The sequence below is a fragment of the Pseudozyma flocculosa genome (assembly GCF_000417875.1).
Source record: "Pseudozyma flocculosa PF-1 unplaced genomic scaffold scaffold00019, whole genome shotgun sequence".
Taxonomy (NCBI): Eukaryota; Fungi; Basidiomycota; class Ustilaginomycetes; order Ustilaginales; family Ustilaginaceae; genus Pseudozyma; species Pseudozyma flocculosa.
The window spans coordinates 149,489-176,039 of record NW_006920887.1 but is presented as its reverse complement, the minus strand read 5'-3'; the positions used below and the strand labels follow the sequence as shown (position 1 = coordinate 176,039).

Here is a 26,551-nt window from a genome sequence, read left to right as displayed (position 1 = left end):
CTGCCGCCGACCCCGAAAGGCGAACGGAGCAGCACGGATATGACGTCGACCAACTACTCGTCGGGCAACGACCGCTTCAACACCGAGGCGCAGACGTGGGACACGCAGGCGGAAGTCGTCGAGTCGTCGTCGCGCTGTCTGTCCCACCTCGTCTCGTCGCCGCTCCTCCCGCCTTCGCAGCTGAGCCAGCTCGACGCGCTCGAGATAGGGTGCGGAACGGGTCTCCTCACCCTCCCGCTCTCCGGCCACGTCTCTTCGATCCTGGCACTCGATACCTCGCACGGTATGGTCGAGATGCTCGACCACAAACTCGAATCCCGCCGCGCCGACGCCGCGAAGAGCGGTAGGGTGACGGCCAAAGTCAAGCTGCTGGAAGATGCGACGGATCCCGTGCTAGAGGGCAAGAGGTTTGGGCTGGTGCTCAGCCACCTCGTCATGCACCACGTCCCACACATGCAGCACCTCGTCGACGTCATGTACGCCTGTACCGCCCACGGCGGCAGGGTGTGGATCAGCGATTTCGAGAATACCGGCAAAGAGGCAGAGGCGTTTCATCCCGTCGCCAAAGTGAGTCGTCGTCGTCGTCGTCGTCGGCGGCGGCGGCCGTGGTGGTGGTGATGGTGGTGCCCCGCCTGCGCTTCATTGGCAGCGGAGCGATGACCGTAGGCTTACCTCTCCCTCCCCTCCCCTCTTCTGCACCGACCTCCACCATCCCGATCTTCACGAACCCAAGCACGCCGGCGTGGAGCGACACGGCCTCGAACGGCAGGAGATGCGCGACATCCTCGCCAAAGCCGGCTACGCCAACGTCGACGTGTTTGAGAGCTTCAGGCTCGACAAGACCGTCGAGTCCGGACAGACGCAGAGCTTCCCCTTTATCGTCGCCACGGGCACCAGAGAATGAGCCGGCATGCAGGCAGGCAGGCAGCTGCACGGTGGTTAGATGGAGAAGGAGAAGGATGACAATCCATGTGTCTGTGAGATTCAGGCGTGAACCTCACTCTGCGAATCGGGACCTCGTGCGGTAGTTAGCGCGGGACCCGTGCCTCGGAGGTCATGGGAGCACCGACGGCTCGGCTTCCACCTCGGCGAGGTACACGTCGCGCAGCACCTCAATCGTCCTCCGGTTGTCGAGCAGCTGGCGCAGCGGCCACCCTTTCCTCCCGTCGTCGACGGCATTGCCGCGTTTCGTGACGATGCCATCGAGCAGCTTGGATACGAAGGCGCCCGTCTCCTGCCCGTCGTCGTCGTCGTCGTGTCCGCCGCTCTCGTCGCGGACGGCTTCCGAAAGGCTCCGCCTGGCCTCCTCGATGTCCTGCGGCAGCTCGATGCGGCTCAGCAGGTCGTCGCGCACCAGCGTCGCCTGGTGCAGCAGCGGCTGCCGCAGGTTCTTCCGTGGGACGCGAAGCATCGCGCGCAGCAGCGCCGTGTACGTCTCGAGCGTCGCCGCGGGCAGGCCAGCGAGGACCGCGCCGTCAGCCGCGACGCCGAGCTTACCGTCCTCGCCGCGGCGCGTCCTGATGCCCATGGCATTGGCCAGTCTCTCGGTCGGCTGCTGCCACTTGTCGATGCCCTCGCGCGCCATCGACTCGAGCACGATCGTCCAGCTCGCCACCGAGGGCTGGACGCCAAACTGCGTCGTCATGTCCCTCACCACCGCCAGCGCCCGTTCGCCGCTGCCCCACGGTATGCGCGATCGACGTGGCGGTCGCGGAATCGATCGCCCAACCTGAGAGGCAGGCGCCGGCCCATGGCTTGGTTCTTGGACGGTCATGTGCCGCAGCGCGAAGGCGCGCAGGAACGGGTCGAAGGTGAAAGAGTCTGGACGGTGGCCCGGCGTCCAGTGTTGGAAGCGCAGCTGACCGACGTGCGCCGCGATGTTTTGCAGAAGGGCTGTGTCCCGGTCTCGTGCCGAACTGTCGCCCGAGACGTCGCCCGGTGCAGAGATCGAGGCTGGGAGCCCGCTATCAGCCCTGGTGGCTGTGGACGTTGACGTTGGCGCCGCCGCCGCCTCGTGGGCTACGGGAACAGTGCTCGGCGGTAGACTTCCCTCCTTCCACGCTGCATAGACTTTTTCGAGGCGACCGAAATCGCGCGCCTGCAGGCATGCGCCCACGAGTGCCCGGATGGCCAGGTTGATGGCGTGAGTGCCGGGCCACGGCGAATTTTTGGTCGACGCCGAGGCTGTCCCATCCGAACGCCATCGCTGAGCCGCCGCCTCGGCGCTGCCTCCCGTGGCCAGCGCGATGAGCTCGTCCGTGATGCCGCCGGCCGGGAGGCGGAAGCCGGATGGCCCTGCAAAGAAGCTGAGCGCCGCTTCCCACATGCCTCGACGCACCAGGCCGAGCAGCTGCGCCGTCTCCCAGAGACCAGTGCCCGTCGGGCATTCCGAAATCGCCTCCTGGACCGGCCGGAGGAACTCGGACGCTTCGACCACCGTCGGTTCGGCAAGCCTTGAACTCTCATCGCCTCCATCCTCGAGCAGGCTGGGGAGGATGACGACGGATCCCATGTCCACAACGGCTTGCTGGAAGTTGGCCAGGGCGGATGCGCTCGGAAGCCGAACGGGACACTGTCTGATGCCATTGACGTCTTGCTCGTCCGGTGACTCTCCGGGGGATTGCAGACCATCGAGACAGGCAAGCAGATATGCTCTTGCCTGTACCAGTTCGCCGGTATTGATGAGGAACGATAACTGCGTCTCGAGCGAGGGGTTCAAGGTGCCCCGCTCATGCTCTCCTTGCGTTTCGTCGATCGGCTCTGCACGAGGCCGGGCATCCAAACCACGCAGCCACTCGAGGCTGGGCAGATTTTGGCTTTGGCCTTTGGACGCCAACTCATCGATTCGCATGGCCAGCTGATCAAACGGCGGTCCTGCCTCGAGCAGCCGCGTCAGTGCCAAGGCATAAGTGAACTGATCGATTCGGAGCAGCTCGCACTGTGCTTCGTCGAGGCCGCCGGGCTCGAGCGGCCTTTCGATCCAAAAGGCGGCGTCTTCGAGCCTGCCGGAAAGGACCAACGTCCGCACGCTCTGTCGGTAGAGGGACGTCAGCGCAGTGCGCTGCTGGAGGGTCTCGACCGAGATCTTTGATGCGCTGTCCCTGCTAACGCGTTCCACCAGGCCCTGGAAGAGCGTCCAGGCCTGCCTCGACTTGGAGCCTTGGTCTGACGTCGAGGGGACGCCAAGACCGTACCGGAAGATCTGAGCGAGGGTCATGTAGAGCACGTCCCAGTATCCCTTCCTGGCTGCCAGCAGAGATGCCTTTTGCAGCATCTCGAGGTCGTCGCCGGCGGTGTCGAGGAGGAGCGCGAAGAGCTTGCGGAACTTGAAGGAGTTTTGCTCGTTCTGCTTGCGGAAATAAGGCTTGAGGGGCTTGTGGCGGCTCGTGGCGACGCGCAATGCAGGCGATATGGCCATCCACTGGAGTGCCTCGTTGCGGCGAGCGTTGCGCACCGACCAGATCGCTGCAGCGAGGTACTCGGGGATGTGCTGGTCCATGGGCGTTTCGAGCATGCGGAGCTCGCCGAGGACCTGGGCGGCCGATTGAAACTCGCGCTGGCGGATGAGGCGGCGCAGCAGGGCGGCTTCCGGGGTGAGATCGCGGGTTGAGAGGCGGATGCTAGCGACGGGCCTGCCGCGCCTCTGCTTGTCGGCGACAGTGACTTGGGCTTGTGGTTCTGTCTTGTACGACGGCGCCTCGACTTTTTCGAAGAGCGAGTAGTCGACGCCTCTTGGATCGAGCTCGTTGTTGGAGCCCGGAAGTGGACCGGCGGGATGGCGTGTCGAGTAAGGCGAGGAGATCATGGACCACGAGCTCTCTGGACGATGCAGAGCAAAGGGAGACGTGGTCGCTGCCGTGGCAAAGCGCCGGCTACGTCCCACTAGGCCCGCCTCGGCCCCACCGACGCGGTCAGCATCGCAGGACTGGCCGACCGTGGGCGTGAGCGGCGAGACGATCGGGCGGACCGCAGGCCGAGGGCTTGGCGACAATCCCGTTGGCCAGGGCGACGAGCCTCTGCAGACATCGCGCGCCGAACGAGCCGCCGCACGCATCGCTTCACCGGCGCTGCACTCGAATCGTGAGTGGGACCTTGGACGGTCGACCGGCGCAGTTGACGAGAGGCGAGCCGGGGTGAGATTGCAGGGTTCTGGCTCAGGTGGACGTTGCCATGCTCTCTGGGCGGAAAAAGGTGGCGCTTGCAGGGTAGCGGACGACTGGAAAGATGGTGGCCGACGGCAGAGTAGCGCCCGAGGCCGAAACAAAGAGGAAAGCAGCCTGCCTAGCCCACCTCCGAAACCTCGGCCTGCCTGCCGGCTTCTTCCAAAGTGCGCCCTTGGGCCCCAATCTGCCAAATCCGAAACCCGACGAGGGCGAGCCATGCCCGGTTTCCGTGACTGTGCCGCTGCCAGCAAACGCACCCGCACCGGCACCGGCACCCACGCCTGCACACGCACGGCCCGTCTCGCCCCCTCGACCTGGCCAGCACACCTGCCAGCCAGCTGCCACGACAGCTTGCAGCGGCCCAGAGGTCGTTGGATGCATGGCAGAGCCTGGCCAGGCCCTTCGTAGACCTTCTCGATTCCCTCGTCAATTGACCCTCGCGGGCCATCAACCCCCACCGTACCTCAGCTTCTTCGCCTGCTGACCACCAGTGTGTCACACTGCATTTAAACCTCGTGCCTGCCCACTTGGCGCCTTTCTCCCTCTCTCCGAACACCCTGACCGAGAGCCCCGCATCGGACACCCTTCCCTCTTCGAGACCTCGGGTTCACTTTTCATCGCCACCGCCACCGCCAACGCCACCGCCACCATGGCGAGCTACTCTCGTCCCAGCCCGCCAAGGCCGGGTGCGCTCGTGCGCCTATCGCTCTCGCTGGTGCTGCTTTGCCTCGCCACCCTCCCCGCCCTCACCGATGCCGCCCTCTTCAGCCCCAACACCAAGGTCACGATGCTCACCGGCTCCAACTTTAAGCGAGAGGTGCTCGACATCGAGAAGCCCACCATGGTCGCCTTCACCGCACCCTGGTGCGGACACTGCCAGCGCCTCGTCCCAGAGTACGAAAAGGCGGCCAAGCAGCTCGACGGCGTCGTCAAGCTCGCCAACATCGACTGCGACGATGACAAGAACAAGCCCCTGTGCGGCCAGTACGGCATCCAGGGCTTCCCCACGCTCAAGGTCTTCCCGCCCACGAAAAAGCGGCTGCCCCGCGACTACCAGGGCCCGCGCACCGCAAAGGACATCGCCGCTCACCTCGTCGATACGCTCCCCATGGGCGCAAAGAAGCTGAGGGCCGAGGAGCTCCAGTCATACTGCGAAAAGGAGCCCGACAGGCCAAAGGTGCTCCTCTTCTCGACCAAGCCCACCTCGTCCGCGCTCTACAAGTCGCTTGCGCTCGACTTCCGCACATCAATCTCGTTCGCCTTCCTCCGCGGCGACCAGCCCGCCGCACGAGCGGCTTCGAGGGCGCATCTGGGCGTCAGCATCGACGAGGGGGAGCTTCCCGTGCTCCTCGTCGTCCCAAGCCGCGCCGAAGGATCCAGCCTGCTCGAGTCCAAGCCCAAGAGGTATGACGGCCCGCTCAAGTACCACGAGCTGCACAGGTGGCTTCTCGACAACGTCCCCGAGGCTGCCAGCAAGAAGCCCTCGGGCGCGGCCAAGAAGGCGACAGCAAAGGCGACGGCCAAGGTCAAGGCCAAGGCCAAGGATGCCGCCAAGAAGAAGGCGGATGCGGACAGGAAGAAAAAGCAGCAGAAGGGCAGCGCCGGCGATGTAGGAGAGGAAAAGCTGCCCCGAGGAGCGCAGTATGAGTGGCGCGCCGAAAACGAGCCGGACTCCAAGGAGCGCAAGGAGAAGCTCGACGAGATCGCCGCGATGCTGGGCAAAGCGGCTCAGCGCACCAAGGACGAGGCAGGGCGAGCCGCCGAGGCCGCCGGTAGCGCCTATGAGTCGGTCAAGCAGAAGGTGCTCGATTCGTCCAGCAGCGATGCGGGCGCCGAGTACGCCGACAGCGCGCCTGCCGGGTCCTCGTCTTCATCGCACCGCGGTCATTCGGACAGCGAAGGTAGCGAGAGGCACAGCTCCTCGTCGTGGTCCTCGTCGTCTTCGTACTCGTCCGTCACCGACGAGGACGGCAAGACGACCGAGGACACTGAGGCGTCGTACCGCTCGTCGTCGTCCGAGGACCCCAAGGAGCACTCGTACCGCGTCTCTTCGCACCGCGAGGCGCCGTCTGAGGCGGAGCGGGCGTCGCTGCGCGAGCAGCTGACCAAGTGGCTCGACGGCCAAAAGGTCGACTGGTCGTCGCAGTACGCCGACCAGTTTGACAAGGCGGCGGCGGCGGCAAAGGAGCTCATGGAAAAGGACCCGGAAGAGGCGCGCAAGGTGGCTGTGCGGGGCGAAGAGTTTCTGCTGTCGCACCTCGAGACTGACCTGGCGATGATGGAAAAGGCGCGGGCCAATGGCGTCGAGGACGAGAGCATCAGCGACGAAAAGATTGAGCAGGTGCGCAGGATGGTCGGGGAGCTCGAGAAGCGCGTTGCTGAGCGGACCAAGGAGGAGGAGGAGGGGCAGCAGCAGCAGTCGGGCCACGACGAGCTTTGAGGTCGCTGCGTGCGCGGCCAAGGCGCTGGGTAGCGATGTTAGCATGCATACGGATTAGGATGCGGCCTGCTCAACGACGCCCGTGATGTGCTTTGTGGTCGGCGAGCATCTGCGACGATTTGATCGCACCTGTTGAGGCGAGAACGGGGTCGGTGTGTGACGCGAGACCGGGCCTGGCATGCCACGCCCGAACCCACGCGTGGACGAGATGGCCTCGCGGTCGGGGATTCGGCACGATCTTACCTTTGTACGGCACAAGGTTTCTTGTCCCCGAGCTTCGGACGAAGTCAATATAATGCGCCTCGCGAGGATCGTGGCGCTCGTGGCACAGGATTCGACGTCTTGGTCCAGATATGGCGGGCGAATGGCGGGCGAAGGGCAGATCGAGTGGCGTCGCCGATTGCCCGAGAAGCGGCCCGAGGAGGTTGCCCTGGGCGCAGCAGCCTCGCCACTCTGATCTTCTGCTACATACGCGGCCGCCGCGAGCAAGCAAGCAAAGCCGATCGGGGCTTTGGACGTGGGGCCCTTTGCTCCTTGCAGCTGGGTCGCGCTGTGCCGGCCTCGATGGCCGAGGCTCGAGATGGACGTGACCGAGCTCCAAATCCGAATCTCGAATTCCACCCGCAGGCGGCCAGGGCCAGGCCAGGGCCAGGGGCAACGCGGAGCGCGAGAGCAACACCTGAACCTCGCTCGCCGGGCCTGGCCTGCCAGTCCCGGCTGCCTCTGCCTGTGGAGCGCGCGGCGCGCGTCTCTCGGGGAAGCCTGCCCCAGACCACAGAGAGCCGCCGTACCGCCATGGCTTGTCCCGTTGGCCGGCAGGCAGACGGGCCCAGGGCCCAGGGCCCAGGTCCCAGATCCCAAGGCCGGGCGCCCGCCAGAAAAAATTGCGGCCAGGCCAACCAACACACGCCCTGCCTGCCTGGCCAGGGGACCTCAGCTCAGGCCAAGCCGGAGAGCGCGCGCCAGAGGAGGATCAGGCTAGGCAGGCCCCGCCTGGCCAGGACAGGTCCGCCTGGCCAGGAGGCAGAGGCAGGTGAGCGCGGGGGTGTTACTCTCCCTCTCTCTCTCCGCTGCTCGTTGCCTTTGCTCGCTGCTGCACCCCTCCTCGGTCAAGACCACCACCGCTCCTCCCCTCGACTCGCTTCGTCTTCGCGACCCGACTAGCACCTCCATCGACGCTCCCTCAAGACTCCGTCCGACACCAAGCAGCTGGCTCTTTCTCGCAGCCCCTTCTTCGACCATCCCCCAGCCACAGCGACACCGCTAATCGACCTCTGCGCCCATCACCAAGCAACGCCTTGCCGCACGCCTCGCTTTCATACCGATCTATCACGACAGTTCCCGTCCGCTCCGCCTCTGCATCGTAAACTTGCGACCCCGACTTGCATCCAGAGAGACGCTCGCAACGCTCTGCACGCCCTGTTTGGCCAAAGCCGACGCTCGGAACATCGACTGCTAGCCCGACGAAGCTCCCACCTCTTCCACCGCAACGCCACTCGGATCACTTGTCACTAGCGCAGGGCATTGACGATGGACAACTACCAGAAGATTGAAAAGGTTGGCGAAGGTGGGTCAGAGATCTCGGAACGGCCGGCTCCTGACGAACGCGCGTTGGTTCTCGGGCTGTAGGACTGACCGCATATTCGTGCTTCACCCGACATACAGGCACGTACGGTGTCGTATACAAGGCAAAGGACCTCAACCCCGGTGCCAATGGGCGCATCGTTGCGCTCAAAAAGATCAGGCTCGAGGCGGAAGACGAGGGGGTACCGTCGACGGCCATCAGGGAAATTTCGCTGCTCAAGGAACTCAGAGATGACAACATTGTCAGGTGAGTCCCGACGATACGGTCCTAAGGCAATGCTCGGGGTGCTCGGCGTCGCGCTGCCAGGCGGCGGTGCAGGCTGGCTGACTTCGGCTACCGCGCCTTGCCTTTCTCGCATCGCCAGGCTCTTTGACATTGTCCACCAGGAGAGCAAGCTGTACCTCGTCTTTGAGTTCCTCGACCTCGATCTGAGAAAGTACATGGACGCCGTTCCGGCCGACTCCAACGAGGGCATGGGCCCCGAGATTGTCAGGGTAGGTGCAGGGCCACAGCCACGGATCGGATCGGATCGGCCAGCCTGGTTCGCCGAGCTGACACCGGACCCTTCTTCCCCGAACCTGCCCCTCCCGTCTCTGGATCCCATCCGGCCGCGCTTCTACAGAAATTCACCTACCAGCTGATCCGCGGCATCTACTACTGCCACGCGCACCGGATCCTGCACAGAGACCTCAAGCCGCAGAACCTGCTGATTGACAAGGAAGGCAACCTGAAGCTCGCCGACTTCGGACTGGCGAGGGCGTTTGGCATCCCGCTTCGGACATATACGCACGAGGTGGTGACGCTGTGGTACCGGGCGCCCGAGGTCCTGCTCGGCTCGCGGCACTACAGCACGGCGATCGACATGTGGTCCGTCGGCTGTATCTTCGCAGAAATGGCCATGAGGAGTCCGCTCTTCCCTGGCGACTCTGAGATCGACGAGATCTTCAAAATCTTCAGGTGAGTGCGGAACGGCCTGCATCGGCTCCACGAGCGGATGCAGCAGCGGCAGCATGGCAGGGTCTAACATGCTCTCCGGCGCCTCTTATCGTCCGTCACTTCTGCGCAGGACGCTGGGCACACCTACGGACGAGGCGTGGCCTGGGGTCCGGTCGCTGCCAGACTACAAGACATCGTTCCCGCAATGGAAGGGCGTTCCGCTGGAGCAAGCGGTGTCGAAGCTGGACCCCAACGGCTTGGACCTGCTATCCGGCATGCTGGTCTACGATCCCGCCGGCAGGGTGTCGGCCAAGAGGAGTCTGAGCCACCCTTACTTCAGCAGCCTCCTGGCCTGAGCCGCGTGGCGGGGAGCGGATCGCGATGGGCCTCCCGCAAACAGCTGCGGCCCAGGAGCGCCTCCTTGAGCACGGCCGCGGTAGCCTGGCCAGTCGACTTGCCTCAAGAGAACGGCATGATTCCGTTTTGTAGGCACACGCAGCGTGGGGCTCGGATGTCTCAGAGATGGCAATTTGTCCTACAGCGCGAAGAGCATGGCCGCGACGAGCGAGCCCGTTTGTCCCAGAGCCTCGAGAGGCATTTTGCGATGATGATGTGAAGTTCGGCGAGCCGCAATACCTTGCGAGAAGATTGGTCGGATAGACGAGCGGTCAAGGCTGAGCCACGCAGGGCAAGTTGCGTGTGTGAGGAAGGCGGTAGGCGAGACCGGACACGCTATCCCCAAGGGTGGGAGAGCTGTTGGACCACGAATCTACGTTTACCGGAAGACGGGCACCGGGCACCCGCACGGCCAGAGAGAGTCGGCCAGGGTCTCCGCTTGACGCGCTCCTCCTCTCCTAGCGCTTTCTGTTCCTTCCACTCTGTCCATGTAGCATCGCCTCCGCCTCCGCCTCCGCCTCCGCCTCCGCATCCTTATCCACATCCCTCGAACCCTGCCCATCTTGATCCGCTTCTTGCGGCAGTCTGCTCGACGTGGAAGCGCTTCCACCGCTGTGCGTCGTCAACATGGTGCAAGACGATGCCAAGGCGGCCTTGGAGGTAGAGTACGAGCGGCAGCGCGAGGACAACATCAGGGCCAACATCGGTGGGTCCTTGACGCCTTTGCCTCAAGCCTCTCCCTTTTGGCAGAAGTGTCCTGCTCTCCATATCCGTTCTGACGCTCACCGACGTACTGCTCGCCCCTCCCCGCACAGAGCTGATGAAATCGCTCGGCCTCTACCACGACGATGTGGCCCTCGCCAAGAAGCCCGCCTCCGCATCTTCACCCTCGAAGCGCAAGCGGGACGGCCCCGACGAGCCCTTCACCCCGCTCTCCTCCAATGCCGCTCTCCGGACCCGTCTCACTCGATCGGCTTCGCGCAATTCGGTCACCGCGACGACGTCCGAGTCGTTTTCGTCGCCGTCGTCCTCGGCGAAGCTCACTCCGCGATCCGCCCTGCGACGTTCCACCCGCGTAAGGTCGAGCACGCCTTCAGCGATACCGCGGACCTTGCGACGCCACTCGCTACCCCTCTCTTCCTTTATCATGGGCGACGATGACGACGAGGACGATCACCGACAGCGCAAGGCCGACAAGCTCGGTCGACGGATCCACTCTCCCAAACGTTTCGGTCACATACCCGGCATCAAGATCGGAACCGTCTGGGAAAAGAGAATGCACTGCTCCACCGATGCCGTCCACGCGCCCACCGTGGCCGGTATCAGCGGGAACCCAGAGGTCGGATGCTGGAGCGTATGTCTGAGCGGCGGGTACGAAGACGATTTTGACAGCGGTAAGTTGCCCCGTCCTCCTTGCCGCCTCTGCCTGCGTTCGCTACCGGCGACCAGATCGCCGACCCGGTAAGTACTGAATCTTCGCCGTGCTTGCTTCTGCCATCACAGGACACTACTTCCAGTACACGGGTTCCGGCGGCCGAGACCTGAAGGGGACGAAGGAGAACCCAAAGAACCTCCGCACCGCACCCCAGAGCAAGGATCAGTCCTGGACCGACAACACGTACAATGCGGCGCTCTACAAGTCTAGTCAGACTGGCAAGCCGATCCGCGTCATCCGCGGGTACAAGGCCAACAACCGCTACGCCCCCGATGCCGGCTACGTCTACAGCGGGCTCTACGTCTGCGAGGTGAGCATCGGTACCCGTGAACCCCAAACCCACATTCGACGGCAGCGCACAGGACGGAAGTGCTGACCGAAGCGAACTGCGACACTTCCGTCCTCTGCGGCGTCTCGGACGAGCAGAAGGCATGGATGACCACCGGCCGAGCCGGCTTCAAAGTGTGCAAGTTTGCCTTCCGCAGGCTCAAGGATCAAGACCCACTCCCAGTCTTCAGCCGCGACCTCATGCAACCCGAGCCCAAGCCCAAGCCCAAGCCCGACTCCTCGTCTGTGGCATCGTCCGCGCGATCGTCCGCGTCGGCCACGACGACTTCTGCTTCCTCCGAGTCCACGCCGACGTCTGCGGCGCGGCAGACGCGCTCGGCAGCGTCCAAGTCGGTCAGGCCTCGTTCCGGTGTCCCTGACGGCGTCGTCAGCCCGACACCAGGCAAGCGGCTCACAGAATCGCCGGCGATCACCACAGGGCTGCGTCGGTCAAGGCGAAGCATCGCCGGGCGCGCCGTATGAGCGGAGGTTAGATGGCGGGGAGCGAGTGTGTCGACGCTTCTGGTCCGGCGAGCAGCCCTGCGCGATCTGGCAGTTCGGTTCCCTCTTTCGCGGAAGAAGCGACGCCGGTCGCGCTCGTTCGGAGCTATATAGCAGCCGCCCACATCTCGACCACGAACAAGACTGGCGGCCGTTGAACCTTTTCGATTGTCTCGAGCTCAGCCATCATCGCCGATGTCGGTCGTCCCAGGGCCGGCTCCAGCCGCTACCCCTCCGTCACCGCTCGCCGTTCTTGACGGCGACGGCCCACCCAATCCACTGCCGGCGCCTTTGCCCGACGGCTTGGTCTCCGCGCCCGGCGACGCCCCTCCACTTCCTGCTGTTTTGGATGGCGCTGCCGCCGATGGTGCGGAGATCAACGTGGTCGGCGAGATGGTTGTTCCGCCGCCTGTTGCCGGGCTTGGATCCTTGGCGTCCTTTGGAGTGTTCCCTGCCGAGCTCGGCCCTGCTGCGCCGCTGCCGCCGCCATTGGCCGTTGAAATCTTACCGATGTACCAGCTAGGCACCCAGCCGCGAGCGTGAGGGTCGCCCTCCTGCACACAGTACGACCAGTGATTGTAGCGCTTGAATACCCGCAGTCGATCGCCCTTGTTGAACTCTAGACCGTCGTCCGCGCTGTAGTCCATGAGCATGACGCCGAGGGTGCTGGTGCTGGTGATGTAGGTCGGGGGGATTGAGGCCGTGGCCGACGCGCTGACAGTGCCCCCCGACGGGCCTCCACCCGGCGTCGTCGTCGTGGCCGCCGCTAAGGTTGCCACGGTGGGCGTGCTTGGACCAGAGTTGGCAAAGGAGCTCGATTGATCCTGTGTTGCCGCCGTCGCCAAGGTTCCCGGCTCGACGATCTGAGACAACGGTCTGCTGGTCTCGAGAAGGCAGCCGGCAGGCACCCATCCGGACGAGATCTCGGCCTGGTAGGCGGCGTTGGGGTTCGCATCGTCCGTCTCGCTGGATGGCACGCTGTAGACGACGTCACCGGCGCCCGTCCCCTTGCTGTCCCGCTGCACCACCCACCAGCCTTTGGCCTTATTCCGCACAATGAAGATATCGCCAACGCCGACGTCGAACTCGTCGCCGCGCTCCGAGAGGTACGGGTAGATTGCGACGGCATAGGTGCGCGAGGCTTTCGTCGATGCCGGCAGCTCAGCGGCGGGTCCGGTCTCGACGGGTGCAGCGAGATGGGCAATGTTGGCCCCAGAGGGCGGAGCACCGTCGATGACTCGTCTCTTGTCGCTCCGACCGCCGGCGGACGCTTTGACCGTCGACGAGGTGGTCGTCTGGCTCTTCTTGGACTCTGCTTTTGCATTGGCAATGGCGATGGGCGACTTTACGTCGCGAATGTGTCGCAGCATGAAGACTGGGCTCTGCTTATTCTCCTTCAGCTTTTGGAAGAGCAACAGCGGCTTCTCGTCATAGCTGAGGCATCGCTCTATTTGTTTGGGGTGTCGAGGAAGGATGCATTAGGCAGCGAGCGCCATCGGACAGGGATCAGTCATACTGCCGCGGAGAGAACAAAGTCGGACCCGCTGATGCAACGCACCTGTGCTTCCATAGCAGATGAAGAGCGCGTAGAGCCTCCAATCGTCGACGATCTTGTATTTCTTAAGCGCAGCTGGCAGGACCTTGTGGCACGGATCGTCGAGGGTGACCCGGAATGACTTGTACGGGTTGATGTCGGATGAAGTGGAGGCCGACGGGTGGCCATTGCTGGAAACAGAAGGGCCGCTGTCTGTGTTTGTCTTTGACGACGACGATGACGAGGCGGGTGCGGTCGGATTGACCCGATCGAGCTTTGACGATGCATCTGTAGCTGGCGTCGAATGGATCGCTCCTGTCGCCGCTGCCGTTGCCGTGGCGGATGACGAGCCCGCCTGCTGGACGGGACTGATGTTGCGTGCCTGTGCGAGCGCGTTGTTGCTGGCGCTGCGCGAGAGGTTGCCCGAGGGGGAGGGCTGCGCCTGGCGCCGTGTAGGGCTCTGGATGGCGGAGGCGGAAGATCCGTGGCCGTGTGCGGGGGTCGCTGTGGTGGGCGTAGCCGAAGGCGTCGAGTGGGTCGGGGAGAGCTCGACGCTGGCCGAGGAGAGGGACGGCAACGACGTTGAAGCATGCATGCCCGCTGCCACGGTAGTTGGCGTGTTGGGGACCGCGGCACTAGGTCCCGTTGCAGACCCAAGCGCGTCGTTGCTGCGATGGTACATACCGGCGTGACCCGCTGGCTTGAAGCCCAGAAGCGGACCGACTGAAGCGTTGCCGGACGCCTGACCTTCGTCAAAATGCTGCTGACCATATGAGCCCTGCGTGTACGTGGCGGCGCCAGGACGGTGGCCGAGCGAGGTGGCGAAGCCGGACCGCGTCGGAGAGACGATGCCGGAAGAGTTGCGAGCGGTCGGCGAGTCGATGGCATGGCTGCTGGCCGAGGTGGCCAGGTCCGGCTGCGACCCAAAGGCTGACAGGGAGTGAGTACTGCTTTCCGAGGAGGTGTGCGAGTGACCGCCTGTCTCTCCTGGCCGTGTTGACCCGGACACGACCGAGATTGCCATTTCAGAGGTGAGCGTCTGCCATGGAGCAGTGGGAATGGTCAAGGCGGACAGATTGTTCAGCCAAAGGAGCATCGAGCCATGACATCCCTCACCTCGCGGCTTTTGCATGTGCCGTGATCGGACTCACCTTGACGCCGACGTGCTTGCACACGCTGGCAAAGTCTTGCTGGAAGCGCGAGAGGTAGTCGGCCAGCCTGAATATCTGACTCTCGAGGGTGCGGATGCGGTCGTCGCGCTGTCTCAGCAGGGACACGAGGTGGGGCGATGTGGCCGTGGCGGGATAACCATCGTGGACCTCGGAGGACTTGGGTATCCAGTCGCCCTCCTGAATGGGGATGGCAAACTGCAGCTTGAGGCGGTAGATGGCCGAGAGGAGAGAGAGCCGTTGTCCGACGGTGGCGACGCCAATGTCCCGCAATGCATCGTCGTCGAGCAAGATGAGGACGTCGCCAGTAATGCCGTTGCCCTTGAAGTCCTTTGCAAACTTGGCGAGGCCGATGGTGCTGAGCCAGTCGGCCACCTGCGATTCGGACCAGTGGTTTACGTGCACGGTGGGCGAGGCGACTGGGGTGCCGCTCATCCTGCCGGAGTGGTGAAGCTCTAGCTCAGAGCAGTGTTGCAGGTCGGGTGGCCGCGCGAAGTGTCGAGATGGGAGCGCATGCAACAGGCTAGAAGCGTCGGATGCGTGAGAAGTGGCCTGTCAAGACGAAATCGGCGCTTGCCTTGGGTGCTGTCGAGGGGGGCGTCGGACTGGCCCCTGCCTCGCGACGACAGCGGTTCCCGCCGCGGGTGATGTCGAAGCTACAGGGGCGCTAGCCGCTTCCACTCGCAGAGAGCAAGCGGGCAGCCAGGTTGATGGTAAGCTGGACGGGCTGTCCGGCCCCGAGCTGGAATCAAAGCCCGTCAGAGGCTGATGAAGATTGCGGGTTTCCAAGGAAGCGATGTATGCTGAGGCAGGGCGAAGAGAGGACAAAATGCGGGCGTTTGTGGGCAGATGAGCGCGAGAAGCAGCTACGGGCAGCTGTGTCTGGAGAAGAGTGTTGGCCTTCGTCCCGAATGACTCGCTCGAATCGGGCGCGGTGGCGGAGCGATGCCGATGCGAGCGCTGGGCAAGAGGGAGCAAGGGTGGGCAGATAACGACGAAGTGTGCGTTGTAGTGAAGCCGAGGAGGGCGGTAGGGCGGATGGTAGAGCAGACGGCAAGGGACGTACAGGTGGGGATGGGGATGGGGATGGGGATGGGGATGGGGATGGGGATGGGGATGGGGATGGGGATGGGGATGGGGATGGGGATGGTGATTGGGATTGTGATTAGGATGGAGATGGAGGCTGAGATGGAGATGGAGATGGAGATGGAGATGGAGATGGAGTTGGGGATGGGGTCGGGGATGGCCAACCACATCCAGCGCAGGGTGCTGTAGTGCTCGCAGCGCCCAGCACGGGCCGACGACTTGGCCTGCCACCCTGCCCAAAACCCTCTCGACTCGCGGCGGCCGCCTGCGAGTTGGCCGAGTCCGATTCCAATCCTTGGGACTGTACCCGTACTCCGTCACCCTGGAAATCGCATTCTGCGCCCCACCGTCCGCCCAGCAACGCCACCGCCCCAGCCAGCCCATCCATCGCCCAATGGCCGAGTCTCCGAGTAGAGCCGCATCATGTGCTGGAAAGCAATCGGAACGCGGTATAGGATCAACGCTGAGGCTCACTGCTGCAGCGTGGCGCCCACAGCGTCGTGGCAACGGCGGGCCTCGCCTCCTCGCTCCAACTAGAGAGGGAAAAAACAAACTGGCCAGGACCGACGCCCACCAAGTGGCAAAAATGCATTGACGGGGACTCGAACCCCGGTCGAGTCGAATCGGTTGATCGCCTGATGGCAGACGATGAGTGGCAACGACTCATGATACCCCTACACTATCAATGCTGGTGGTGTGCCGATTTAAACTTAAAAAATATCACATATAGACAAACCCTTGCAGCCAGGCAACCGGCATGCGCCAGGGTCCAGCAGGTGTTGGTTGACGCCGCATTGGCTTGCGCGGGCGACCAACCCTGCCTAACCTTCCAGCGCTGCTGGGCCAACCTCACTTTGCTTCCCACCCTCACCTGCACACACTACTACCCTGCCGAAATCCTTCCATTGGTCATCGTTGGCCTCAACCTGGTAGCGTACCTCGTCCCTTGACCCGGATACCAGCCCATCTCTGTGCCCCTGCGTCCGCCTCGATCCCTCGCGCGCCGCAACAATCCACGCACGCATGCATCCCGGCCTCCGACTCGCTCGCGAGCCAACCCGCTCCTGAACCCACCGCGCCCCGCCACCGCAGTAGCGAGCGAGCGACATCTGCCCCCTTTCTCTCACACGTTCGCCTCCTCTTCACGAACCGCAACCATTACAGCCACGCTTAACGACCCTGGTCGAGGCAGACCGCTGCAACCCGAGTGCGTTCCCAGCCAGCACGGCCATGACCCTCGACATCGGCACCCAGCATCGCGACGCCTCCGTATCTGGACCTTCGTCCGACCTTTCCCCTTCACCGCCATCTTCACCCGGCCTGGTCTCAACGCACGCAGCAGCGGTTAGCCCGGCACCTGCAAGGAAGCCCACAACCGCATCCAACGCAGCCAGCACCTCGGCCATCCTCTCCTGGTCCGATGAAAAGGTAAAGTCGTGCTCCAGCCTGCGCGCTCGCAAGGACCTTCGCAGGAATCTCGAGGTCGATGTCCTCCAAAACATCCAGAAGGCCCTTCGCACCTCTCCCAACCCGTTCTTCAACGACCCTGGAGCTGCGGCGCAGGAGGCGTTGCGTCAGGCCCAGATTTACAAGGCCTGGATCCAAGATCAGGAGGGCAGCTCACTCGAGGTCGCCATCGTCAATGACCACCCTCAGGGTCCGGCCGATGGCTGCCCTCCGTACGACTTTGTCTGGGTCAACGGCTACGTCCACGACGACACCATACCACCGAGCGATCCCAGCGAGCTCCAAGGCTGCGACTGCGAAGACGATGCCTGCAACCCGGCCACTTGCAAGTGCTTTCAGAAGGCGGTCCGTTTCGATACTCTCAACATCTACAAGGAATCCAAGCAGTTGTGAGTGGGCCCGGCTTGTATTCGTGCCGTCCCGTGGCATCTTCACGACGTGGCCAGTTGAGCCTCCCTGTCCCTCGTCGCATCGCTGACCTCCTCGTCCCTCTAACCACTCAACCTGTTCCGGGGCGTTCACGTCTCTGCGCTCTTCCTACAACACAGCGCCTACAACGCCGACGGCACGCTGCAGGACATGATGGTGCCCACCTACCCGATCTTCGAATGTAACAGCAAGTGCGGCTGCTCGTCTGCTTGCACCAACCGCGTCGTCCAGAAGGGACGCCGCGTCGAGATCGAGTTCTTCAAGCATCAGCACTACGGATGGGGTGTGCGCGCCCGGCACCGTATAAAGAGGCACACCTTCATCGGCATCTACAGCGGCGAACTCGTCAGCGACGCCGAGGCGGATCGTCGCGCCATCGTTTACGAAGACGTCGGCAGCACCTACCACTTCACCATTGATCCCCATCCGATCAAGCTCGAGACGATGCGCAAGCGGCTGGCCAGCTCACCCGAAGGTCGCACGATGACCGAGGAGCAATTGATGCAGCGTGTCAACGACTGGACCCGACTCATGGACCTCTACCAGGCGCACAGGGAACACAAAGTGACGGCCAAACAGCTCAAAGAGTTCAACGACCGTCAGATTGTCGAAGCAAAGAGGAAAGGCGAGTGGAGCCGCAGGTGGCAAGCCGAGCTCGAGGCCGAGCTTGCCGAATGGGAGGCCCGATACCGAGAAGAGCCGGACAACTACCTTAGCCTCGAGCCCGAGGACCAGGCGAGGGCGGAGGATCTCAGCCTCTTCTACGAGGATCAGCAAGAGGCAAACGAGCTCACCGTCGACGGTGCGCTCCACGGCAACTTCACCAGGTTCTTCAACCACAGCTGCGACCCTAACCTCGCCACCTGGCCGGTCTGGATCGAGGAAGGCAGCATCTGGAGGCCCTTTTTCTGCTTTTTCGCCCTGCGCAACATCGAGGCCGGCGACGAGCTCAACTTCTCTTACACCTCCGCGGAAGAGGTCGACGACATGGTCAAGAGGCTCAACCAAATCCAGGTCGAGCAGGGCACCAAGCCCGGCACCAAGAGGATGAAGTGCCTCTGCGGCGCGTCCAACTGCCGAGGCTTCGTGTTTGGCTGATGCTTGGGCCCGTCGTCGAATAGCCGTATACCGATGCCGCCTCGAGCAAAGCTTACAAGCAGCGCACGAGTGTCATCCCGCAGGCCGCCGTGTTCCAGGAGCAAAAGAGGGGCAAAAACACACGTCGAAACACGACCATCGCGAGATCCCCGCAGACGCACCGCGAGCAACATATAACCTCGTCGCGACGGTCAACGAGACCGCGCCCGCGCACCATGAGCGACAAGAGAGTCCTATCCGCCCCCTTGGGCGCCAGCCGAGATGGCCAACGCACCCCACCTGCCCATTGCATCTGCGGCCGCAGTCGCCCCGACGAGATCCAAGCCGTGGCAGATACCCAAAGAGGTGACGCGCCCGACATTGTCACGAGATGGTCACCGAATTTTTGCACACTTCCAACGAGCCTAAAAATGCTGATCTGATGACGATGAGGGGAGTTGCGGGCGAGAAAGAGGCTCGGTCGGTGCTGCTGTGACAAATGATACGGAGGAACAACCCGACGAGTCGAGTCGTAGAGAACGCGAATCGCGTCTCCAGGGATTGGACCGGAGATCTCGAGGGGTAGGGGGAACTTGGGGGGAGGGTGGATGCGGCGGGGGAACCGATACCCGCCTGAGGAGCGCACGCCGTCAACAAGATGGGTCGAGCTCGCTTTTTGTCAGACCGTGCCCGCCGCGAGAGAATCGAGATGGGCCAGAACGAGCGGGAGAAGGCTGTTTTGCCTGCAAATCGTCACGACTTCCTCGCCCGCGAGCTCCTTCTTCTCGGCCGCGTCCTTGTTGGCCGCAGCTTCCGGCGCTTTGGCCATCGTCGCTTGGCGCTTGTCGCCTGGTACCGGGGCAGAGGAGAGCGACGCAGCGCCTTTTGTGTGCCCGGCGCCGGGACCCTTGGGCGCCGAGGATTCTGCGGCCGCCGGCTCGCCGTGCTTGCCTTGTGTCGCGCTTGCCTTCGAAGAGGCGATGAGGAGGTCGCGCTCGTGCTGTCCGACGGCGCCGCCAGCGTAATAGTGACGGCTTGTCGATGCTTGTCGGTCCAACAGAGGTGCGGCTGAGAGCATGGCCGGGTGCCGCGATGTAGTGAGCGTGGGAACGTGGACGGTTGCTGAGCGGCTTAGGCCAGGACCTCGCTCGAATCCTGCCGCGTCGTCGCTGGCGACCAGCGTTTCCCAAAGCACTTGCAAAGCAATGGCATCTGCCGCACGGCGGCTCCGCGCGCTGAGTGGCATAGACGGGTTCGGACGCTCTTCCTGCTCGCCGAAGCGACCGGCACTAATCCCGAGCCCGTATCCGAGGTCGGCCTGTAGTGTTCTTGAAGACCGCTCGATGGCGCGTGTCCAACCCAGCATTTTGGCCTCGCTCTCGAAACTGAGCATGAAGTGACGCTTCGCGCCGTCGGACTCGTGAGACGTGATGGTGAAGCTGTGCTTCATGAAGGCGCGCTCAATGACGACGGCGAGGCTCCGTGGTAGCGGCACGTCTGCCTCGGCTTGCTCCGCCACGCCTTGCACCTCGAGCTGGCCTGCCCCGGGTAGCTGTACCTCGTTTCCCGCGTAGAGCCGGGCGTTGCGCCCGGCGCGGACGAAAATGACGTGTTTTTGTCCTAGAGACTTGCTCGTCATGGTGAAACTCGCCTCGCACGACTTTCCGAAGGTGAGAATAGGAGGCTCGAATGTCATATCCTGAGCGTAGAGCCGGATCGCCAGATCTGGGTCAGCGGCAGGGATGCACAGAGTGACGGGCTGGGACGGCTGGCCATATGTCAACCTCGACGGAAGCTTGCCGCCCTTGATCCAGATGGTGACTCTGTCCTCATCCGCGGAGAGAGCTTGGGCGATTGGCTCCGACCGAACGCTGAGGTAGATGCGGCCGAGGGTGCGGTCAGACAGAACCGCGCCAGGATCGTGCTGTCGGAAAACCTCGAGGAAGTCAGCCTTGGACAGGTCACCGCATGGCTCGCTGAAAAAGCCAGGAGTGGTCGGCGCCGTCGCAGAGCGCATCTCGGACGCCCCTGACGTCGAGTGCAAAGCGTCGTTCAGCGCCATGATTGCGAAGACGAGATCCGAGGCGAGCTCAAAGGTGAAGCCTGGCTTGACCAACGCCGCGTTGCAGGCTACCCAGTGCCGAGCAAAGTTGACGAGCACGGCCTCGAAGGATTTGACGTCCGGAGGAAAGCGCAGCTCCAGCAATAGGCTCCGAAGGCCCGATTCGATCGAAACCCCGGTGAGGCGGTGTTGAGAAACGTACGCGGCCAACAGGTCTCGGCGGGATGGCGCGGTGAGGTAGGCCGTCAACACGCCCCTGTCGAGTTCAGGAGTCTGATAGAGCAGCTGGCCAATAGATGCGCTGGAGTCATGTAGCTTGGTTCGTGCCAGCAGGGTCCGTACAGCGTCTTCCGGGTCCTTTGCAAAGTGTTCGACAAAAGCCAGCAGCGTCGGATTCTTGGCGCGAGACTTGGCCGGAGAGCGCCTGGAGCTGGCCGTGATGCTGACTTTGACGCGGGCGAGTTCCAAGATGTTCTTGACGGAGAAACTCCACCGCGAGTCTGGCAGGACGGCGGCGCCCTTCAGTTTCGTCGCTTCGCCATCGGGAGCCCTTCCTCCTGGCGGTGCGATGGGCTTGGCGATGACCAAGATGTCGCTGAAGAGGAAGAGGTAGCGGTCCTTGATCGTGGTGGCGCTGATCACCTGGAAGACGGGCTCGTCCAGAAGCAGTTTCCTCGGGGGATCCAGGGACGTGGCGGGGAGGACACCTGGCACAGCCATCGGCGCTCGCGTGTCTGTCAACATGCGGCTGTATCGCCTCGCCATGGCGACGGTCGCTGGAGCCAGACCAGCCGTGGCGCCGGCCGCTGCGGTTGAGACGCCGGCGTCTGCACTGCCGTCCTCGAGGTCTTCGCGAAGCTTGCCCGAGCTGGTGCTCTCTGGAAACGTGCCGAGAGTATGCAGGATGTCCGGACTGCCGCCGGTCGACACAGAGGCGGGCGAATTTTGATTGGCCTCGTGTCTCCATGGGGAGATGATCTGCACCGGACCGCCGACGTGGTGTGGATGCTCAATCTTGAGGGCACGGGCTTCGCGCCCTGATTTGCCTGCTTTGACCGCAGAGTTTGATCGTTTGATGCTTGCCTTCCGAGACCAGAAGCCGTCCTTGGAGCCAGTGCGAGCGTGATTGCCCACAAAAGCGCCGGACGCCTTCCGGCGAAGCGTAGTCAAGAAGCTGCTTGGCTTGTCCGTCTCCGGCTTTTCGCTGCCACTGTCAGGCGCGGGGCTCAGAATGGCCGGCACGGCAATGGGTGTGGCAGATCCGGACGGTTGCAAGTGCGGCTGCGACGATTGCAGATTCGAGTGCGGTTGCGATCGCAATTGAGCAGAGGCCGTTCGGAAACCTTCGTGTAGGGCATGGTCCTGGGTCGAGGCCGGACCCGAATGATTGACGGCTCTGCCGGAGGTGGCCGTGGGGATCAGACCAGGGAACGGTGCCAGCTTGTCATTGGACAGGAGGCTGGTCAGCTGCGGTCCAGAGGTTGCCGGCACGCTGCGCATCGGTGCCGGGATGCTCGTGGCAGCCTGCACGGTCAAGGGTACTCGGACCGCAGTGCGTGCGGAAGCAGCCCGCGACAGGCCAGACGGTGCTTTCAAGGTGCCCCCCGCGTCGAGGGCAGAGATCAGGCTGTCAATGGACGCTTGATGCGAATGCGTCCGGCGAGCTGCCTGTGATGCTGCGCCGCCACCCGGCCGCAACCCGGATCCGGAATCGGCTTCTCTGTTCTGAGAAGAGCTTGCCTCGGACTTCAGGCTCCCCGCAGGATGGTTGGAGCCGGTCTCAGCACCAGTCGGTGTTGCCGCCGCAGAAGCTGCCCATCGGCGCTGGAATGTAGCCTGAACGATAGCCTCTTGAGACGGCGAGGGCGGAAACGGCGATGGCGATGGCTGCCCCGTGTTGGGAAGAGCGGCAGCGCCTTGGCCGCGATCTCTCCGCACAACGGAGGGCACGTGCCCATCCGGCGCGGTATTGAGGTTGTCACGCCATGCCGACGCATTCGGCTCGTCGGCGAGGCGATTCGCCCGCGTTTCTCTTGTCAAGCGACCTAGCTCCGCCGCCATGCGATCGGCCTTGCGAAGGTAATGGTCGTCGAGCTCATTGTCGGACGGGTCCTGCGCCCAATCGCTCGTCTGTGCCTTGACGCGAATGTTGCCACTCTCAGACCTGCCAGAGCTCGTTTGGCCGACGTATTCGGTCTCCGTCTCGATCGTCTGCGCCTGGCTGCCTTCTTCGGGCTCCAAAAAATCTACTTCAGGTACCCGCTCGTGTGCGGACGAGGCTTCATCGTGCGAGGCTCGGCTGTGAAGATCAAAGTCGGTGTCTCGGGCGTATTCGCGCACGAAGCTGGATCCCAGGATGGCGTTCAGACGCTCCGACGGGTTGGCTCGGAGAGACGGCACTGTCAACAGGGTTGAACCTCGGCCCCCGTCGGCCGAAATCGAGCTCGGATCCAAGTCGGTGGCTAGACGCCTTGAATCCATAGCACCGTAGCCTGCGTCCAGACCCGAGTTTGCCGGAGCGATAGAGTCGTAGGCTGGGTCGACAGAGGACGAGGCCCGTCGGCAAACATCGAGCCCATGCGAGTCAGCATGCTGAAGATCCGGGGTTGCCTCCGATGTGGCTGTCCCGGCGTGATTCGGTGCAAGAGACTCACCTGCTCGATCATTGTCTCCAGAGCCATCATCGGCATAGGGCGGCATGTCTCCAGACCCGCGGAAACCGATGCCGGCCAACGCGTCCACGCTTTCCCGTCCAGAAGGGAGGGATACCGAAGAGTCCACGGACAGCGGCCAATCGCCCGAGCCCTGGCCCCGTGACGCGATTGCGGTCCTTTCTCGACCGGGATACGGGTTGGTGTCGTGGTCGAAGAATCGGAACGGGACGTTGATACCACCTGGGCTGATCGTCAGGATGGAGGACTTCCGGATATCTTCCATCTCAAGCTCGTAATTTGGCGACGTGTCGCAGGGGACTGATGCCGGATGCCGGAACGAAGGCTGCGATGGAGGCGTTGACGGCATACCGCCGTCGTTGAGACCAGAGGTCTGGAGTGGTGGCGGTAGAGAGGGGACGGCAGATGTTTGGCCAGCACGGTCCTTGATAGGCGCACGGATCAGCCGTGGGCTGCGAGCCGGCTCGTCCGCTGGCTTCTGAGCAGACGGGGCCTGCGTCGGAGCGATGCCGCCCATCCCCGACAGGGCGGCCCTCGCGTCTGGCCGCTTCACGACGCCGGCGGGGACGCCCGGGCCGCCTTCACTCCGCACGTTTTCGCCGTCCTCGCGTGGGGATCCATAAAGGCCGTAGAAAGCATCATCGTCGGCATCGTGACTGTCGTACGCGCCTTGAGGATCGCTCCCATCGTCGCTGTCATCGCCGCTGTAGGAAGTGTCGGCACCCGCTTCATAACAAGGAGGCGTCCGATCCGTTGACAGGCTGGATCCGCCTGGGGGGGTCCACAACCCTGATGCTGGGGTGAAGGGCAGGGACGGTGCCAGTGTCTGAGAGCCATCCACCGGAAAGAGGATCGTCGAGGGCTGCTGGTTCGAATCAGATGTTGCCGGCAATTGCGGAGATGCATCGAGCCCGCTCCAGGTGCTCGCGATCCCTTCGACGTGACCGGGTGGTGCTGTTGGGATTGCCGTGGAAGCTTCGACCGCATCCGGTCTGCTCGAGTCTGAACGGGCGATCGTCGCCGGCGCCGCCTGTGTACGCCTGGCCAGACCAAAGGGCAATGGAGAGGCTGAAAGCGAGCTCATCGACGACGACGGCTGCGAGTCCTCGACGTCGCTAGCATTCGTTGCGCGTCCCCGTGTGGAAAGCTTGCGAATCATTTCGGTGCGTGCGATCTGCCTTTGTGAGACTGACCGGGTCACGGCGGCCATCTCCAGCGGCGCAACGCTTGCAGCCGGGCCTGCCCCGGGTTCAGGAGACGTCGTTGGTGCTGACGCCGTGCTCGAATCGACCGTCGAGTTTTGCAGCCCGTACGTCTGTTGCCTGACCCTGGATAGTCGATTGGAGTTGGCGCCAGGAACGGCGAGGAAAACACCTTCGACGAAGGCTGCCTTCCTTTGCTTCTCCGCCATGGCGCTGAGCCCTCCGATCGTCCTGCTGCGTCGAAGCGAGGACCTGTCACGGCGAGGCGAGCGGGCTGTTGCTCCATCGCTGACCATGCCCTCGTCGTTGTCGCTCGAACTTTCCGGATGTTTGGCCAGCGTTGGCGAGGGCGTGGCAGCGCCTCGCTCGATCAAGGTGCCCTCCTTGGAATGGTCGTAGAAGCGATCGGTGCTGCTGGTGCCGAGCAGCTTCTCCAATGCATACGCTCGGGCGGCCTGACTGGCGGCGCTAGTACTGGCACTTCGCTGCAGGCCAGCGGCCTCCCTCTCGTGCAGAATGCGAGCGCGTAGCTGTTCGAGCGAAGGCAGCGGAGACCTTGCCGCTGCACGGTCGCGCAGAGCTACCAAGGGAGAGAGTGAGCGCTCGCTGTTGATCTCGGCCGTCGGCGTTTGGAGGTGGTCCGCCGCAGGAGCCACTGCGGAAAATGCGTCGCCCGCTGAAACCGGGGGCGAGTCCAACGGTAGAGCTTCCGGCCTAAAGTCTGCCCCGCGCAGCTGTGCTAAGGCCGTGGGCGGACCTATGTTCCTGGACGGACTGGCGGCGGCAGACCCACCGAGTTGGTGTGACGGGGTCTGAGACGTAGGCGGCTCCGTGGCTATCAGAGGGGTCGAGGCGTCCTTTGGCAGGATCTGCGCCGGAGACGGCCCTCCGCTGCCTGTGGACTGCGGGCCAGGTGGATGGCCACTTGGCGGCTTCGTCCTCATCTCCCTTTGCGAGGCCGCTCTCTTGAGCTTGGCGATGGCATCGGAACGAGCGATGGAGCCGTTGCGAGTCAACGCATCCACATGACGAGGCTGGCCGGCACTCATGGCTGCGTCACTGGACCCCGCCGCGGCGGCCTGCAAACCGGCCGAGGCAAGCATCCTTTCCGAGGGGCGAGAGGCCAAGCTGAACGATGGAATGACCTGGCGGTTGCGTCGCGGCGGAGACTTGCTGGCAGAGGGAGAGCCAGATGAGCCAGCCGGCCGGGGGACTCGTCAAGGCGCGGCCGTGTTGCACCTCTAGAGCATGTTCCGGTTCGCTGTCGGCGTGCAGAAGCTGGACGCGCCAAGAAGAATCAGGGCCGATAGCCGGCTGAATGACGCCCAAGATCTCTTTTGATGGAACGCAGGCGTGTTGGCGCAGAGATTCGAGGCAGCTGGGTGACGTCCAAAGTGAGGGCGGAGCGGTACGAGACCTGAGCCCGGTGCGCCAAGGGGAGAGCCACGATGGTCCAGGACGACGAAGAGCGAAAGAGGAGGCGTCGTGGAGCGAGATTGACGGTCCAGCCCTAGAAGAGGTTGTGGAAAGAGACAGAGAGGGGTGAGGAATGGCGAGCCAAGAAGGGAGGACGTCGATGCTCGTTGGAAAGAAGGAACCCCCTCCTCAACCTGCCTGCGACACATCTGGCAACCCTGAAATGTCCTCGTGTGCTGCCGAGCCGAACACAGCCCTACCGAGTAGTCTTGCTTGCCTTGGGCGACCCCGGCAGCGGCTCGCCCTGGCCGTGCCCCCTCTCGCACGCACGCGGGCGCCGGCCGGCCTCGCGCGTACGTGCTTGCACGCTTTTTCCCCTGCAGGTTGCACCGAAAAGTGGGGTGCCAACCGGCACGACGGGTCCAAGCGTGCATGGGGTCGTTGAGAGAGACCAACACCTGTCCGCCCAGCAGCCCAGCCCGGGAATGCCTCGCCACCGCCCAAGACACCGTCCTAGCAATCAATCATCACCATCACCACCGTCTGCCATCTTGTCTCGTACCAAATGAATAATTCCCAGAGTGTCTGGCTTGTTCGCCAGTGTTCCGGCCCTGTCACACGTGCAAAAGTGTCCAAAGGCGGTGGGAGGGAATG

At 63.5% G+C, this 26,551-nt stretch overlaps 8 protein-coding genes across 8 annotated transcripts; 5 read left to right on the top strand and 3 right to left on the bottom strand.

The window, feature by feature from the left end:
• Window positions 1-39: 39 nt before the first annotated feature.
• Window positions 40-904, top strand: PFL1_05332 (uncharacterized protein; the record flags this gene model as incomplete). Its single annotated transcript, XM_007882864.1, has 2 exons — window positions 40-567; window positions 734-904. The coding sequence occupies 2 exons, from the start codon at window positions 40-42 to the stop codon at window positions 902-904; spliced, it is 699 nt and encodes a 232-aa protein (XP_007881055.1).
• Window positions 905-1,054: 150 nt separating this feature from the next.
• Window positions 1,055-4,054, bottom strand: PFL1_05331 (uncharacterized protein; the record flags this gene model as incomplete). Its single annotated transcript, XM_007882863.1, has 1 exon — window positions 1,055-4,054. One exon carries the CDS (start codon window positions 4,052-4,054, stop codon window positions 1,055-1,057), a length of 3,000 nt encoding a protein of 999 aa, XP_007881054.1.
• Window positions 4,055-4,812: 758 nt separating this feature from the next.
• PFL1_05330 (uncharacterized protein) lies at window positions 4,813-6,603 on the top strand (the record flags this gene model as incomplete). Its single annotated transcript, XM_007882862.1, has 1 exon — window positions 4,813-6,603. The coding sequence occupies one exon, from the start codon at window positions 4,813-4,815 to the stop codon at window positions 6,601-6,603; it is 1,791 nt and encodes a 596-aa protein (XP_007881053.1).
• A 1,530-nt stretch (window positions 6,604-8,133) lies between these two features.
• PFL1_05329 (uncharacterized protein) lies at window positions 8,134-9,480 on the top strand (the record flags this gene model as incomplete). Its single annotated transcript, XM_007882861.1, has 5 exons — window positions 8,134-8,170; window positions 8,269-8,434; window positions 8,553-8,682; window positions 8,811-9,145; window positions 9,255-9,480. 5 exons carry the CDS (start codon window positions 8,134-8,136, stop codon window positions 9,478-9,480), a joined length of 894 nt encoding a protein of 297 aa, XP_007881052.1.
• Window positions 9,481-10,147: 667 nt separating this feature from the next.
• PFL1_05328 (uncharacterized protein) lies at window positions 10,148-11,765 on the top strand (the record flags this gene model as incomplete). Its single annotated transcript, XM_007882860.1, has 4 exons — window positions 10,148-10,226; window positions 10,336-10,914; window positions 11,024-11,265; window positions 11,382-11,765. 4 exons carry the CDS (start codon window positions 10,148-10,150, stop codon window positions 11,763-11,765), a joined length of 1,284 nt encoding a protein of 427 aa, XP_007881051.1.
• Window positions 11,766-11,962: 197 nt separating this feature from the next.
• Window positions 11,963-14,921, bottom strand: PFL1_05327 (uncharacterized protein; the record flags this gene model as incomplete). The annotated part of the gene is made up of 3 exons (XM_007882859.1): window positions 11,963-13,230; window positions 13,342-14,356; window positions 14,469-14,921. The coding sequence occupies 3 exons, from the start codon at window positions 14,919-14,921 to the stop codon at window positions 11,963-11,965; spliced, it is 2,736 nt and encodes a 911-aa protein (XP_007881050.1).
• Window positions 14,922-16,802: 1,881 nt separating this feature from the next.
• Window positions 16,803-18,566, top strand: PFL1_05326 (uncharacterized protein; the record flags this gene model as incomplete). The annotated part of the gene is made up of 2 exons (XM_007882858.1): window positions 16,803-17,428; window positions 17,588-18,566. The coding sequence occupies 2 exons, from the start codon at window positions 16,803-16,805 to the stop codon at window positions 18,564-18,566; spliced, it is 1,605 nt and encodes a 534-aa protein (XP_007881049.1).
• A 658-nt stretch (window positions 18,567-19,224) lies between these two features.
• Window positions 19,225-25,584, bottom strand: PFL1_05325 (uncharacterized protein; the record flags this gene model as incomplete). Its single annotated transcript, XM_007882857.1, has 2 exons — window positions 19,225-23,141; window positions 23,262-25,584. The coding sequence occupies 2 exons, from the start codon at window positions 25,582-25,584 to the stop codon at window positions 19,225-19,227; spliced, it is 6,240 nt and encodes a 2,079-aa protein (XP_007881048.1).
• Window positions 25,585-26,551: the final 967 nt, after the last annotated feature.